Raw genomic sequence first — 14,396 nt, 5'->3', positions numbered from 1 at the left:
GACATCATTAACACTCACTATGTCTCATACTCTGTCTCATTCACTGCCTCTTCACTTCTAGCAAAGTCTCATTTACGAAGGTTTATTTTTCCATTTTCCGTTCTCTTAATTCTCCTAAAAGCCAAGAAAAACAAACGCTGTGGTTTTGAGGTTTGGGCTTTGGAGCGGCCAGTCCATACTTTTGAGAACAACGACAGGACTGACGTTAAAAGGTCCTATCTTAATTCTGGACAGTAGGGTATAATCTGTTTTGCCTGCGACTGTTTTTAAAAGCTAACCACCTTGTAACATCAAAAGGTTAACAGGCAAAAGAGTAGTAAATAAAATCACTATTAGGCCGCCACCACCAGTGAAACTGAAAGCGCAGCCATGCAGGTGAGAGTTAAGAGCAGAAAGTTGTTTCCTCAGTGTATGGCATTGCTTTATCTTTTATTTGTCGAGCTGTAGGAGTGAGCAAGAATGTCAGCCAGTGGGTGAAATAAATCTGACTGTTAATCTTTCCATCACTGCTTTCATTGCAAATAACAAGTGACGTGCTAATAATTAAACACATTAAACACCAAATGGAAGTATGCATCAGATTGGTGTCTAGACAGTTTTGCCCATGTTAGTGTGTTTTAATATGATGTAATAATATAACATTTTTGCATAATTCATGGTTTTAAAGAAAGATTTGCTTTCTTTAATTTGATTAGTGTTTTGAAATATTTTTATTGACGTATTAACTAAAGCGTATTATTACATTTCTTAAGTTATTTAGCCTGCAGCGAGTCAATAAGCGTTCAAGACCAGTGTTCAGTGGCCTCTCACGTCAGCTGGAGCTGTACTCTTCAAAAGCCTAGTCAGTTTTTGGGCTGCTTCTTTAGAGGCTTTGTGTTAATTTGTTGTTTATTTTGGACTTTCTTGTTCTCATCAGTTGTCAGCAGAGGATCAGCTTTCAACCCTGATTTCCATCTTCTGTGTACGTGTTCCTGAAATTTGAGGCTTAATTGTTATCATGCCCCATTTCTGAATCAGGCTGGTCTCAAAATGGCTATAAAAACAAAGTCTTCCTTTATGCGACGTTTTTCACAGTAGTAGGAAATAACGGGCTGATGACTGCATCGCTGCCTTAAATGGGCAAAACTGTGGTCGCCAGTGTTTTTAGACCCTGAGCTCACTCTGACGGGTGATTCCTGGGTGTGAGCAAGGCTTACATAGATGGCTCCACATCTGCTAGTGACAGAGGAAGTGGTTATGGGAGGAAGTTTCTGGGATTTTTTTTTTTCTCTTCTAAAAATTTGTCATGTGTGGTGCAGCTGAAGGATGTGAGTGATTCCCACAGACAGACAGACAGAGAGACAGACAGACAGAAACAGGTGGAGAGCAGATCATTGTCTGGCACTTTATTAATTACACACTTCTGAAATAAAATTAGAAATGCCACCAAAAAACTAGTTCTTCTCTCAGTCACCTTTTTTTTGACAAAATCAGCAGGTTGTGCTTGAGCTAACCACAGTTTTCACAACCGTATGAATAGATTGCAGCATACAGTGAAAATGTCATCTGATTGGCTGAGAAAGATGCATGTGACTAAACCAAACAAATATTTAAACATGTACGAAAACATCCCGTAACTTGACTGTGCTCTAATACCTTTAGAGGGCAGTGATGAGTAATGTTTGTTTATTTGTGCTTTAAAGGTTTTATTTCTAACAAAATTAATGGCAAATCCGCAATTGTTGGTTTTTTTTAGACGTGGTACTTTAGCAATTACATACAATGAAGCAGAAAAACAACAAAACCGATTCATTTAATGCAGTCTAAACTGTCATAAAATGTAAGCCGATTCTTATTTGCAGTATTACTTCATATCTAATTTGTAAGTGCCTGTGATTGTGGCAGTTAATTGTATGTATTTATTCGTTACTTAGAGGGGAACTGATTAAAGAATAGAAAAAGTTGCTTGAAAGACAGAAACAGTCTTGGACAGAGAGCCACACCCCGTTTCACTTCCTCAAATATGATTAGCAGTCATAAGTGCTGATATGATTTTTTTTTTTTTTTTTTTTTTGTTTACACCTCACTGAGCTCAACACACCACACATCTGCGCTTTGCAGCTCTGTTCATACAATAACCCATGATTGTGTCTGGGATTCTAAGTCAATAGAGCAGTAGGTTAGCCAATCACAGGGTTGTTTTTGCAAAGACCTGTTGCAATCTCCAAGAAGAGAAGTTTCTCTGTGTTTAACAGAGCGCCACGCCCTCAGGTTTGGTGTCGGGCTTCAGCGGCGGCAGGGAGAGGTACAAAGAGGGGCCTGTGCTCTCAGCCAATCAGCAAAGAGGAGAGCTCTGTCCGGAAACAACACTCAGCATGCGGGCTGCAGCTGCGGGAGAGAAATAGCGCCACCTGCTGGTAGAAATGTGCCGGACGGGCATAGTTTATCTGATCTGACATCAGTCTGTTTGGGCTTCTCTTATTTATGGCTTTTAGCTTTCCATTCAGAGAGAGTTTATCTCCTTCCTCAATCTTTCATAGTGTAGTTAAAGTTTGACATCACGTTCCTTGGAATTAAACAGCGAAGTTTTTGATTTTATACCGAGTCTTTAGTCTTTAGAATTTACTAGTATCACAAGTGCTTGCATTTCACATGAAGATGTCTTTGACCAGATAAGCTTTGCTCGAAAGTGTTTGCAGAGAGAATGATTCTTCGCCCTCTAGTGGTCCTGGAGTTTACTTACTTTAGTAAATAGTTATTTTCTTTCACTTTTGCTTCCTTTGAAGATGCCTGATGAAGGTCTTTTGGCCTCTAATTTCTATTCTGGGTGTGTGCATCTGTAAAACAGCCCATTACATTATTATAGTAATAGATATTTTGGAGTAGACAGAATGGTCTTTTGATGTTTCTTGACCCTCTTATTTTTGTTGGTGCAGGAGACCCAGGATCCGTCAGCTGTCCTGTGGCTGGATGAGATTCAGGAGGCCATCTTAAGCGCTAACAAGGACACAGAAGAGGCCCTGCAGTGTAAGAATGCTTTGAATTAAACATTGTTTGATTAGCTTTTGCTTGATGAATTGCTATAAAGGGACGGCTCAAGAAAAAATCAACCAATTTTGAACTTGTCCCTGAGTTTGTAGATTAGCCAGAATATATTTAGTGTTCAAATATGAACATGTTAACAGTCCCAGAACCTCTAGGTCTGAGTATCAATATGGTTATTTCACATTTACGACCTGCTGTGAGCTGTAAAAACACAAATACATGGGTAGGTGAATGCTGCACTAAGCCACATTAGATGACATTGTGTTTGTGTTAGTGACTGAAGTGATGTTAGCTTTGTAGCTCCATTTTGAAGCTAAATACAATAATATGGATCCCTTACACATCTTGGCTGATTAATAAACTTTACTTTAAGTGGAACTATGGGTCTTATCCTAATAATAATTATTGACAATGATTTGAGACAATGTATTTGTGGCCACCAACAGTTTCTCAGGCGATTCAGGCTATCAATGAGGCTGTGGACAGTGGGGACGCTGGACAGACTCTAGCTGCTCTGCGTGCCCCTGGGTCCAGTCTGTATGGAGTGACCCCAGAGTGTGCCCAGAGCTACCAGCAAGACCTGGCCAAGATCAAGGAGGACAAGAAGAAGGAGGGTAAGAATGAAATTCGTGACTGATGAGTGAATAAGGAAAATTATTTAGGGGAGTATTGGCCTTGTCCTGATTATATTACATGTCATTTTCATAGCATCACTTCACTATTCATGTGTCCCTGTAGAACGCTGGGATTGGATGACTGTGAATTCTCTTAATTACTGTCTGTGCTCTTCAGGTGATAATGGCAGTGAGTGGATGAAGCACTGGGTAAAGGGAGGCCATAATTATTACTACAACCTGACAACTAGAGAAGGAACTTGGGACGAGCCTGCTGAGTTTAAACAGAACAACACACAGCTGAACAAGGAGGAAATCCAGGTGAGTGATCTGAAAAAACCTGGTTTGTTCTTTGACTTATAATTATAAATATAAATGTAGTCAATAATTAATGCTATTTATTTTTTTAAATAACAAGAGTGCTCATGGTTTGAATATTGTTTAATCCTGTGTGGTAGCCTTCTTGAAATCAGAAAAACTGGACTGACTGTTGTCAGGTTTATTTATTTTCATGTGCAGTAATCAGCTGCAGATTGATCCAGCTCTCTTAGACTCACCTCATACATGTCTCTGTCCTTCTCAGTCTGTTGTATCAGGAGTGACTGCAGCCTATAACCGTGAGCAGCTGTGGTTGGCCAATGAGAGTTTGATCGCCAAGTTACAGGCCCGATGCCGTGGTTATATGGTGAGGCGAGGCCAAAAAGAGCGTCTTGATTTCCTGAAGGAACAGGATCCAGCCATTAAATGCATTCAGGTGGGTCTTGTCCTTTTAACCTTCTGACTCCATACAAATACATACTTGAAGGAATCGGGTACCTCTGATTTAACTTGCATGTAGTGTCGCAGTCACACAGCTCCAGGGGCCTGGAGGTTGTGGGTTCGATTCCCGCTTCGGGTGACTGTCTGTAAAGAGTGTGGTGTGTTCTCTCTGTGTCTGCGGGGGTTTCCTCCGGGTGACTGTCTGTGAAGAGTGTGGTGTGTTCTCTCTGTGTCTGCGGGGGTTTCCTCCGGGTGACTATCTGTGAGGAGTGTGGTGTGTTCTCCCTGTGTATGCATGGGTTTCCTCCGGGTGACTGTCTTTGAGGAGTGTGGTGTGTTCTCCCGGTGTCTGCGTGGGTTTCCTCCGAGTGACTGTCTGTGAGGAGTGTGGTGTGTTCTCCCCGTGTCTGCGTGGGTTTCCTCCGGGTGACTGTCTGTGAGGAGTGTGGTGTGTTCTCCCCGTGTCTGCGTGGGTTTCCTCCGGGTGACTGTCTGTGAGGAGTGTGGTGTGTTCTCCCGGTGTCTGCGTGGGTTTCCTCCGGGTGACTGTCTGTGAGGAGTGTGGTGTGTTCTCCCTGTGTCTGCATGGGTTTTCTCCGGGTGACTGTTTGTGAGGAGTGTGGTGTGTTCTCCCTTTGTCTGCGTGGGTTTTCTCCGGGTAACTGTCTGTGAGGAGTGTGGTGTGTTCTCCCTGTGTCTGCGTGGGTTTCCTCCGGGTGACTGTCTGTGAGGAGTGTGGTGTGTGGTGGGTTTCCTCCGGGTGCTCCGGTTTCCGCCCACAGTCCAAAAACACACGTTGGTAGGTGGATTGGTGACTCAAAAGTGTCTATAGGTGTGGATGTGTGTGTTGCCTTGTGAAGGACTGGCGCCCCCTCCAGGGTGTATTCCCGCCTTGCGCCCAATGATTCCAGGTAGGCTCTGGACCCACCGCGACCCTGAACTGTATAAGGGTTACAGATAAAGAATGAATGAGTGAGGACATGTGAGTTTATTATTATTATTATGGTGAAAAGATCAATATGGAGTTTTGTTGTTTACCTCTGATGAGACTGAATTAATGTAACAGTGGACTATACTCTGCTATAGATGATTAACACATTTGCCATTACATATGTTAAATGCATTATAATGTCTTGGGCATTAAACACTAAAACTAATATTTTCATTCCTCTGTAATAATATTTGTTGGTTTACAGTTAGTTTTCTTGTTTCTGAAAACATACTGAAAATAATTGATTACAAGTTTACAAGTAAATTTTTAGACAAACACACCCAACATGTTCCTTTGACTTTTACGGTGAAGACTGTTATTGATTGCTCTCATGGTTCAATGCGATCTGTAGGCTCACTGGAAGGGATACAAGGAGAGGAAGGCATTCAGAGAAAGGAAGCAGTACTTGAAGGATCACACTGCAGATGCTGTGAAGGTATGTTGCCATGACAGACAAGGTCAAAGACATTTGAAGTATGATTCACTTCACACTAATCTCCTCTTAACGTTTGTGTTGATGCGTCCATGAATTCCTCAGATCCAGTCCATGGTCAGAATGCAGCAGGCACGGAAAAAGTACAGAGACCGGCTGAAGTATTTCCAAGATCATGTAGGTGACTTTTTACTCAGCATTTTATTTGTCAACAAATGTGGTTATCTTTTCCTCCCTCATTGTATTGTTCATTGTAAAGTTGTAGCTGTCATTTTCATATTTCAGATTAATGAAGTGGTTAAAATTCAAGCTTTTATCCGAGCCAATAAAGCGAGGGATGATTACAAGACGCTCAGTAAGGACAATCCTCCATACTATTCTGTTGTCAGAATGTGACTCAAGTCTTTTTATTATGCGAATATATGCATACATTTTGAGGATTGGTTACAAATTTTCTGTATTTAATTGAAATTTAACTTCACACCTGTGGCATCGCGTTGTATTCCAGACGTTTCCGTTCACGTTCTCTCTTCTCCCACAGTTAACGCAGATGATCCTCCGATGGCAGTCGTCCGTAAGTTTGTGCACCTGCTGGACCACAGTGACCAGGACTTCCAGGAAGAATTGGAGTTGATGCGTCTGAGGGAAGAAGTGATCACAAATATCCGCTCCAACCAGGAGCTGGAGAACGACCTCAACCTAATGGACATCAAGATCGGCCTGCTGGTGAAGAACAAAATCACTCTGCAGGAAGTGGTCTCCCATAGCAAGAAGCTGACCAAGAAGAACAAGGGTGAGCTGTCCAACCTCATGATGATGAACAAGCAGAAGGGAGGGTTGAAGGCTCTCAGCAAAGAGAAGAGAGAGAAGCTGGAGGCTTATCAGTACCTTTTCTACCTACTACAGGTATGTCTAGAATACATTTAGAGAAGGATTTCTGTGTTTCAACCCTTAAAAATGTGTCTTTCAACATTTTATTTGGAGAAACAATACAGCTTGAAAGCTGTGAGCAAATCTGTTTTGAAGTCAGCTATAATTATTAGGGGAAAAAGTAATCAAAATCATGTATTGTAAAAAATCACACTGTAATGCACTGCAATAATAAGTGGGAATTGTAAAATAAACTACAGAAAGTTTAGGGGGTGTCATTAAAAAAGAGATCTCTTCAGCCTCAAACATAACTATGAATGATGCTGGTGGTTATGCTTTAACAGTAGAATGGGACAAAGTGCCTGAAGGCTTTAGTGGTTTGAAAAGTGCCCCAAAGATTCCAGATGTTATGGATTCATCTACTCTAAAAAGCTGCAATGTTAAGATCTGCCATTTTTCTAACCTCTTTTCCCAGACTAATCCCACCTACCTGGCCAAGCTGATTTTCCAGATGCCCCAGAACAAGTCCACAAAGTTCATGGACTCTGTGATTTTTACTTTATATAACTATGCTTCCAACCAGCGTGAAGAATACCTGCTCTTGAAACTATTCAAAACAGCACTGCAGGAGGAAATCAAGTAAGACTCCACAGCCATGTGTCGTCATGTTTGAAAACTCATGAGAATTGTAGTGGTTTTAGAGGTTTAAGAAGCAATGCAGCAGATTCTTAGTAATGTGGGCTATTTTTGAACAGGTCAAAAGTGGACCAGATCCAGGAGATTGTAACTGGAAACCCCACAGTCATCAAGATGGTGGTAAGCTTTAACAGAGGAGCTCGGGGTCAGAACGCCCTGAGGCAGATCCTGGCTCCAGTTGTCAAAGAAATCATGGACGACAAGACGCTAAACATCAAAACTGACCCAGTGGACATTTACAAGAGCTGGGTGAACCAGATGGAGTCTCAAACTGGAGAAGCAAGGTTAAAATTACCATATTTTTAGACTACGTGTTGACTGTAATTAATAAGTAATCTGTACGTTTATTTATTTAAATAAATAGGATGCGTTTACACATTAAACCACATATAGACTTAAATTCTTTACTCAGAAATACATAACTTGCAAATTGGGTTTATATTGATAGGACATCTGAGTGATTAGAGGTTTAAAGAGGAAAGCGTACCTTCTCCTTCTGTTTTCAGAGAAATAAGTTAGTAATGAACATGAGACATTGGGTTTCGCTAATTTTTAAACCTGGGTTTTCAGTGTGGAGCCTTGTCATGGACTGATTTACAGTTCTAACAACTGAACGAAACCTAGTTAGACCGCAGATCATACCTCAAAAGGCATAGGGTAACCGTTTTTTACCCATTGCAAATCACAACTGGTTCATTCTGCTGGCCATTTTTCTAACTTGAAAATGTCTGTCCAGCTCCTGAGGCTTAACCAATGGCTAACAACCTGGCTAACATTTATAACAAAATAATCTTGATTAGACAGTTTTCTAATTTGACCAATCAATGAGCAACTAAATTAGTGTCTCATGTGTCATATCAGAATGTGCTAGAGGTTTGTGTGTATATAAAAAATAGTTAATAATATAAAGTCAAGTGTACCTCTGTCCCATACAGTAAGCTGCCTTATGACGTCACTCCAGAGCAGGCCATGAGCCACGAGGAGGTCCGCAACCGTCTTGAGGCCTCCATTAAAAACATGCGGACTGTCACTGACAAGTTTCTGTCTGCCATTGTGGTCTCTGTCGACAAAATCCCGTGAGTATCCTTGTCTAAGGTCGATTCTGATCTTGTTTTTGTCCAGGTTTGTATGCGTCTGCTTTCATCTGTCACCTACTGTAATCTTCTTTTAATGTATGAAAATAAGCATTGGCACGTTCGGATTTGAATATTCAAACACAGATCTGTTACCTGACCCGAGTCTTTATTCAGAGAGTGTGTGTGTGTGTGAGACTCAGTGTTACTGATGAACTGTTCATCTGCAGGTATGGGATGCGATTCATTGCCAAGGTACTGAAGGATACACTTCATGAAAAGTTCCCAGATGCCACTGAAGATGAGCTTTTGAAGGTTTGTCATCTGAGCGGTCTCCTAAAAAAAACTACCACAGAATCATGGGCGTCAGCATTAGCTTTTACTAATTTAAATGTTTTTCCTTGTGAATTCTGTTTAAAACCAACCCCAATTCCTGCTTTAAATCAGTTTTCTTTTCAAAAACTGCACAAAAAGTGTTGACATCCGTGTACTGCCTAATGTATTTCAACCCTACAATAGACCACATGCAGATTAGGTCTATCCCTGGGTTGAATTACAATGGAAAGGGGATTTCCCTATTGAAATCCTGGTGGGAATCTTGTCTTGTTTCTAATCTGCTGTGGTGCTTCATGCTCTTCTTAATGCTGCCCCTATCTCTGTTCTTGTGGCACTGTTTTCTCTCTGTTTCTTACCCTCTACTTCGCTATGTCCCTCTCTCCTGGCTCCAGCTGACCCCTTTGCTTTGCTGCTCTCTGGAGGACTCTGGTCCTGCCCACACAAGGTGAGCCACACCCCTGTCTCACGCTTTTTCCCCACTCTCTATCCTGTTTCCCGCTCTGCTCTGCAAACCATATTAGGAAAGGAACAAAATTTGAAACGTTGTTTGTATTTGCCTAGGCAAATAGTGAGATTCAAGGTTGTGAAAAGATGTTTAGCCCATGCTACAAAAAATCAGCTGAATTTACTTGATTCATATGTATCCATCCATTTTACATGAACAAAATTTTTAAGCTGGCCGAAGAGTATCAGATTTTTGTTGATGAAACAAACTCCATTCATTCAGTGCTGTACCACTGCCACTCAGTCCTACTCCTATCTCTATTCAGATTGTTGGAAACCTACTGTATTATCGCTACATGAACCCTGCCATCGTTGCCCCTGATGCTTTTGACATCATTGACTTGTCGGCTGGAGGACAGCTGACCACGGACCAGCGTCGAAACCTGGGCTCCATCGCCAAAATGCTGCAGCACGCTGCCTCAAACAAGATGTTCCTCGGAGACAATGCCCATCTCAACCCAATCAATGAATACCTCACCAACTCTTACCAGAAATTCAGGTAGGGGCCTATCTTCTTTTTGAATTGGATCTTTGTTTTCTTTTTTGCCAATGAAGCAATTAGCAACGTGTGTGTTTTTGAAATAAAAGCAAATGTTTAATTTAGTAATTATTGGGGATATAGTATTTATAGGCTGTTATATATATATATATATCCCACTTGCTTCCACATTCTCTACTTTCTTTTCCCCAGACGTTTCTTTTTGGCAGCTTGTGATGTGCCATCACTTGAGGAGAAGTTTAATGTGGATCAGTATTCTGACCTGGTCACTGTGTCTAAGCCTGTTATTTATATCTCCATTGGGGAAATCATCAATACTCACACGGTACGTGCATGCAGCACGTGGCAATAGTCATACAGTTACCAACCAGTATGATCTGTTTTCTGGACTCAAAGGATATTTTTTTTCCTGTGCCTTATCTTTTGCAGCTCTTGCTAGATCACCAGGATGCCATTGCTCCAGAGCACAATGACCCCATTCATGAGCTGCTGGAGGACTTAGGAGAGGTGCCTACCATAGAGAATCTGATAGGTGAGTTACTGAAGAAAAGCACTAGAACATAGTAACTAAAAAGCTGTTTACACATGCTGCGATGAGCTGCTACAATACTAAATTTTCAGGTGAGAATCCACTGCCCCCTGATGACCCTAATAAGGAGATGATGGGCAAGACAGAGGTGTCTCTCACGCTCACTAACAAGTTTGACGTCCCTGGAGAAGCCAATATTGAAATGGATGCCAAGACTCTACTTCTAAAGTGTGTTCTCTTTCTCATCCTTTTTGTTTAAATAGCATTAGTTTTAGCTGAGGAGGGTCTGTGTCTGTTTATATGTGGTAGATATAAGAGGGATGTTGTCAGAATGAAGCTGAGGTATATAGTTCTGAACTACAGAATAAATAAATGATATAGGCTGCCCCTTAAAGTATTTTTCCTCCTCTTTCCCCCCCCCAGCACCAAGAGGCTCATTGTGGATGTGATCAGGTTCCAGCCCGGAGAAACACTGTCTGAAATCCTGGAAAGTGCTGCAACCCCAGAACAGGTCAAAATAACAGAAAAATACCACCAATTTCACAGCTGCTCTTATCATTTAGGTACATGATTATTGATGCCTTCTGTTATGTGGCCCACAGGAGGTGGAGTACCAGCGTGCCATGCAGCGGCGAGCCATACGTGATGCTAAAACACCAGAGAAGATGAAGCAGGCCAAGCCGGTGGTGGACGATAGCCTGACCTTGCAAGGCAAGAAGGACAAGATCAAGAGCAACCTCCAGAGACTGGCAGAGCTGGGCAAGGTCCATCCAGAGAACAGATACCAGGATCTTATCAACGACATTACCAAGGTACTTGGTTATTTTGTGGGTAGTGATGCGTATGGTGAGAGCTTGTGACCTCTTGTGCTGGATTTCTGTGAAATCTATCATGGGTAAGGGTAGGCATTCTTTAAAACTCACCCCAAACTCCTCTATTCTTTATTTTTGAAGATCTGGAAGATGACACAGAACAAGCAGTCAGGGCGAGACTTTGGGCTCTGTCTTGGGGTGTTATATTGATTTTGAAATATATAAACCTTTCAGAAACGTAGCCCCAAACATTCTTGTTTTGAGATCTTTTCTGACCCCATTACGCTCTGCTGACACTAGACCATGATTATATTTTCTAACAGATATATTTGGAGAAACCTAATACACTTTTGAATGTATGATCCCCTGGAAACCTGTCTGGAGCACATATATATCTGTAAACATAAAACTCTATTTGTGTAGGATATCAGAAATCAAAGGAGGTATCGTCAGAGAAGGAAGGCAGAGTTGGTGAAGCTTCAGCAGACCAATGCGGGCCTTAACACAAAGACGAGTTTCTACAATGTGCAGATTGACTACTACAATCAGTACATCAAGACCTGCATGGATAATTTGGCCAGCAAGGGCAAGTACGTTTGGAATGCATGCACAATCATTTTGATTAATCCATGAATAATCCTTGTTATTTTAATTATCCGGAATTATTCCAGAGCTTTAGCTCTTCAGAGCTGTTCAGAGCTGGTGGTTATCAACTGTTTCTGTCTCATTCAAGAGTATCAAAGAAACCTGGAGACAACAAGGCCAAGAAGAGCAAGCAGGCGTCTCAGAAGTACACAGCAGCTCGGCTGCATGAGAAGGGAGTGCTGATCGAGATTGAGGACCTTCAGACAAATCAGTGAGTTTTCAATAGTTTTTTTTTATTTTTTGTTTTAAATCTCTCCAGGTTGGAAGTGAGATCCTGCCTCAAGTGGAGGAGTTTAAATACCTGGGGGTCTTGTTCATGAGTGAGGGAAAGATGGAGCGGGAGATCGGTGCAGTGTCAGCAGTAATGCGGTCCGTTGTGGTGAAGAGAGCTGATCAGAAAAACTAAGCTCTTGATTTACCGTTCAATCTACGTCCCAACCCTCACCTATGGTCACGAGCGCTGGGTAGTGACCGAAAGAACGAGATCGCGGGTACAAGCAGCTGAAATGAGTTTTCTCCGCAGGGTGTCTGGACTCTCCCTTAGAGATAGGGTTAGGAGCTCGGACATCCGGGAGAGACTCTCCTCCACGTCTAGAGGAGGCAGTTGAGGTGGTTCGGGCGTCTGGTACGGATGCCTCCTGGACGCCTTCCTGGAGAGGTGTTCCAGGCATGTCCAACGGGGAGGAGGCCCCGGGGCAGACCAAAAACATGCTGGAGAGACTACATGTCTCGACTGGCCTGGGAACGCCTCGGTATACCCCCGGAGGAGCAGGAGACAGTGGCTGGGGAGAGGGAGGTCTGGGTTACTTTGCCCCGACTGCTTCCCCCGCGACCCGGACCCGGATAAGCGGTGGATAATGGATGGATGAATGTTTTAAATTATGTGTAAAAGTAATGTTCCTAGCGGAATTATCCTCCAATGTTACAGGAGGTATCTTGGAGCTGTTGATTTAAAAGCCCAAGCAAAAACCAAAAAACAACACATGAAATAAATAAATAATATAATCAGAAATGAAAAGAAAGCTGTGCAATGGTTGTCCTTCAGATTCCTACCGTAAAACCAGTTAACAGAAAAGAGAACGTGTTTTCTGCTACAAAGTGTAAACAGTACGATATCTGCTTTTGTAATAAACACGGTATTTCTTTTTCCCAATCTTTCACAGGTTTAAGAATGTGCATTTTGAGATCTCTCCATCTGAGGTAGTGGGAGTCTTCGAAATAAAAGCCAAGTTTATGGGAGTACATTTGGAAACGTTATTGTTAGAATACCAGGTAAAATTGAACATATCATTTTGAATGGTATCATAATAAATCCCCAGTTTATAAACATGTTGCAAGTGTGAAACTGATTGTTGCTGCTGCTTTTATTGTTGCAGGATCTGCTGCAGTTACAGTACGAGGGGGTGGCAGTCATGAAACTCTTTGACAGAGCCACTGTAAACGTCAACCTGCTTATTTTCCTTCTTAATAAGAAATTTTATGGCAAATAGAAGAGACTTGGAGAAGGGCTTTACAGACTGAACCCTAAAGATATCCCCACACCATACGATGCCTGTTCCTGTAGTACTATCATTTGTCTTTTCTGCACTACTTGGAAAATGCCTGAATACCATTTGTGCCTTGCTCTTAAGGGACATATCCCTTTATGTACATTCGTAAGCGCATTGCCGAGGACCATTCAACAGTTCCTGTTTTTTGTTATTGTCATCTGTTCTGATTCAGTCGATGTTTAAATGTATCTGTGTTAGTTAGCTGTGCTCTGCTGCAAACTGATTGCATGAGCTTTGAACAGTATGAATATGTAAAGAAAATGTTTTGTATGGCATTTAAATTTTATACCATGGGAGAACGGAGCATGCTTCTTAGTATCCCTGTCCAACAGGAAGCTTTCAGCTGTAGGACTGAAGGTTCCGTCAGCCAAAAGTTATATTTCTGTTACGTGTCCCCGACTTAACTCAGATTTTGAACCACAAAACTGGGTTGTATTATCTTGTCAAATTATAACTTATTGGAAGAAAGTAGATATTTTTCTCCCAGCTCTCAGATGCAATGTGCTGGATGATTTTTTTTTATTTTCGTGTCCTTCTCATTTTTAGCCATTCTAGATTTACGTTTATTTTTCATATTTTGTTTTACGTTGCCTTAACTTGATTAAATTGTTGGGTGAAAGAAGTGTTGATGTAGTTTTATGAGAGTTTCTACATTCTGACTGATGTAAGCTAGCCAGATATGGACAAGGTTTTCACAGTCACTCCATGCTTTTTAATCATGGAAACAAAAAATTCAACAGCTGGAAATGGAAGAAAAGTTGGGTAGAGGACAATCGTGAATCAGTTGAGCTGTTGTTATTGTCACTATAAATTTAAAGAGGACTGTACAGTTCAAACTGGATGTGGCGTGAGCAGACATGACTACCCTGCATCCAACAGGTGATTTTTCTTTAGTAGTCACTTCACTTTGCCTTTAAAAACCGTTCTCAACAAGCAGCATTTACTGTATTTTGCCAACATGCACACTTAAATGTTTTTTACCTACCAGTATATTACATTTTTTCTTTCCAAACAGCTGATGTTAAATGGTCTTAGAAGCAATAAAATCATAAATAAATGTT

General features: G+C 41.6%; 1 protein-coding gene across 1 annotated transcript in view; it reads left to right on the top strand.

The window, feature by feature from the left end:
• Positions 1-14,396, top strand: part of LOC136676246 (ras GTPase-activating-like protein IQGAP1) — a 38,866-nt gene extending 24,470 nt beyond the window's left edge. Inside the window, exons 16-37 of the mRNA XM_066653101.1 lie at positions 2,916-3,006; positions 3,471-3,638; positions 3,817-3,959; positions 4,222-4,392; positions 5,741-5,824; positions 5,927-5,998; positions 6,107-6,176; positions 6,363-6,727; positions 7,167-7,330; positions 7,447-7,671; positions 8,323-8,463; positions 8,691-8,775; positions 9,567-9,799; positions 9,992-10,124; positions 10,229-10,331; positions 10,421-10,556; positions 10,752-10,839; positions 10,931-11,140; positions 11,564-11,730; positions 11,874-11,996; positions 12,949-13,057; positions 13,162-14,396. Coding sequence (XP_066509198.1) covers positions 2,916-3,006; positions 3,471-3,638; positions 3,817-3,959; positions 4,222-4,392; positions 5,741-5,824; positions 5,927-5,998; positions 6,107-6,176; positions 6,363-6,727; positions 7,167-7,330; positions 7,447-7,671; positions 8,323-8,463; positions 8,691-8,775; positions 9,567-9,799; positions 9,992-10,124; positions 10,229-10,331; positions 10,421-10,556; positions 10,752-10,839; positions 10,931-11,140; positions 11,564-11,730; positions 11,874-11,996; positions 12,949-13,057; positions 13,162-13,275 — 3,195 coding nt within the window. The 3' untranslated portion in view covers positions 13,276-14,396. The remainder of the gene's footprint in view (positions 1-2,915; positions 3,007-3,470; positions 3,639-3,816; positions 3,960-4,221; positions 4,393-5,740; positions 5,825-5,926; positions 5,999-6,106; positions 6,177-6,362; positions 6,728-7,166; positions 7,331-7,446; positions 7,672-8,322; positions 8,464-8,690; positions 8,776-9,566; positions 9,800-9,991; positions 10,125-10,228; positions 10,332-10,420; positions 10,557-10,751; positions 10,840-10,930; positions 11,141-11,563; positions 11,731-11,873; positions 11,997-12,948; positions 13,058-13,161) is intronic.

The sequence above is a fragment of the Hoplias malabaricus genome, chromosome X2 (genome assembly GCF_029633855.1).
Source record: "Hoplias malabaricus isolate fHopMal1 chromosome X2, fHopMal1.hap1, whole genome shotgun sequence".
NCBI lineage: Eukaryota > Metazoa > Chordata > Actinopteri > Characiformes > Erythrinidae > Hoplias > Hoplias malabaricus.
This window is presented reverse-complemented; position numbering and strand designations above follow the sequence as displayed.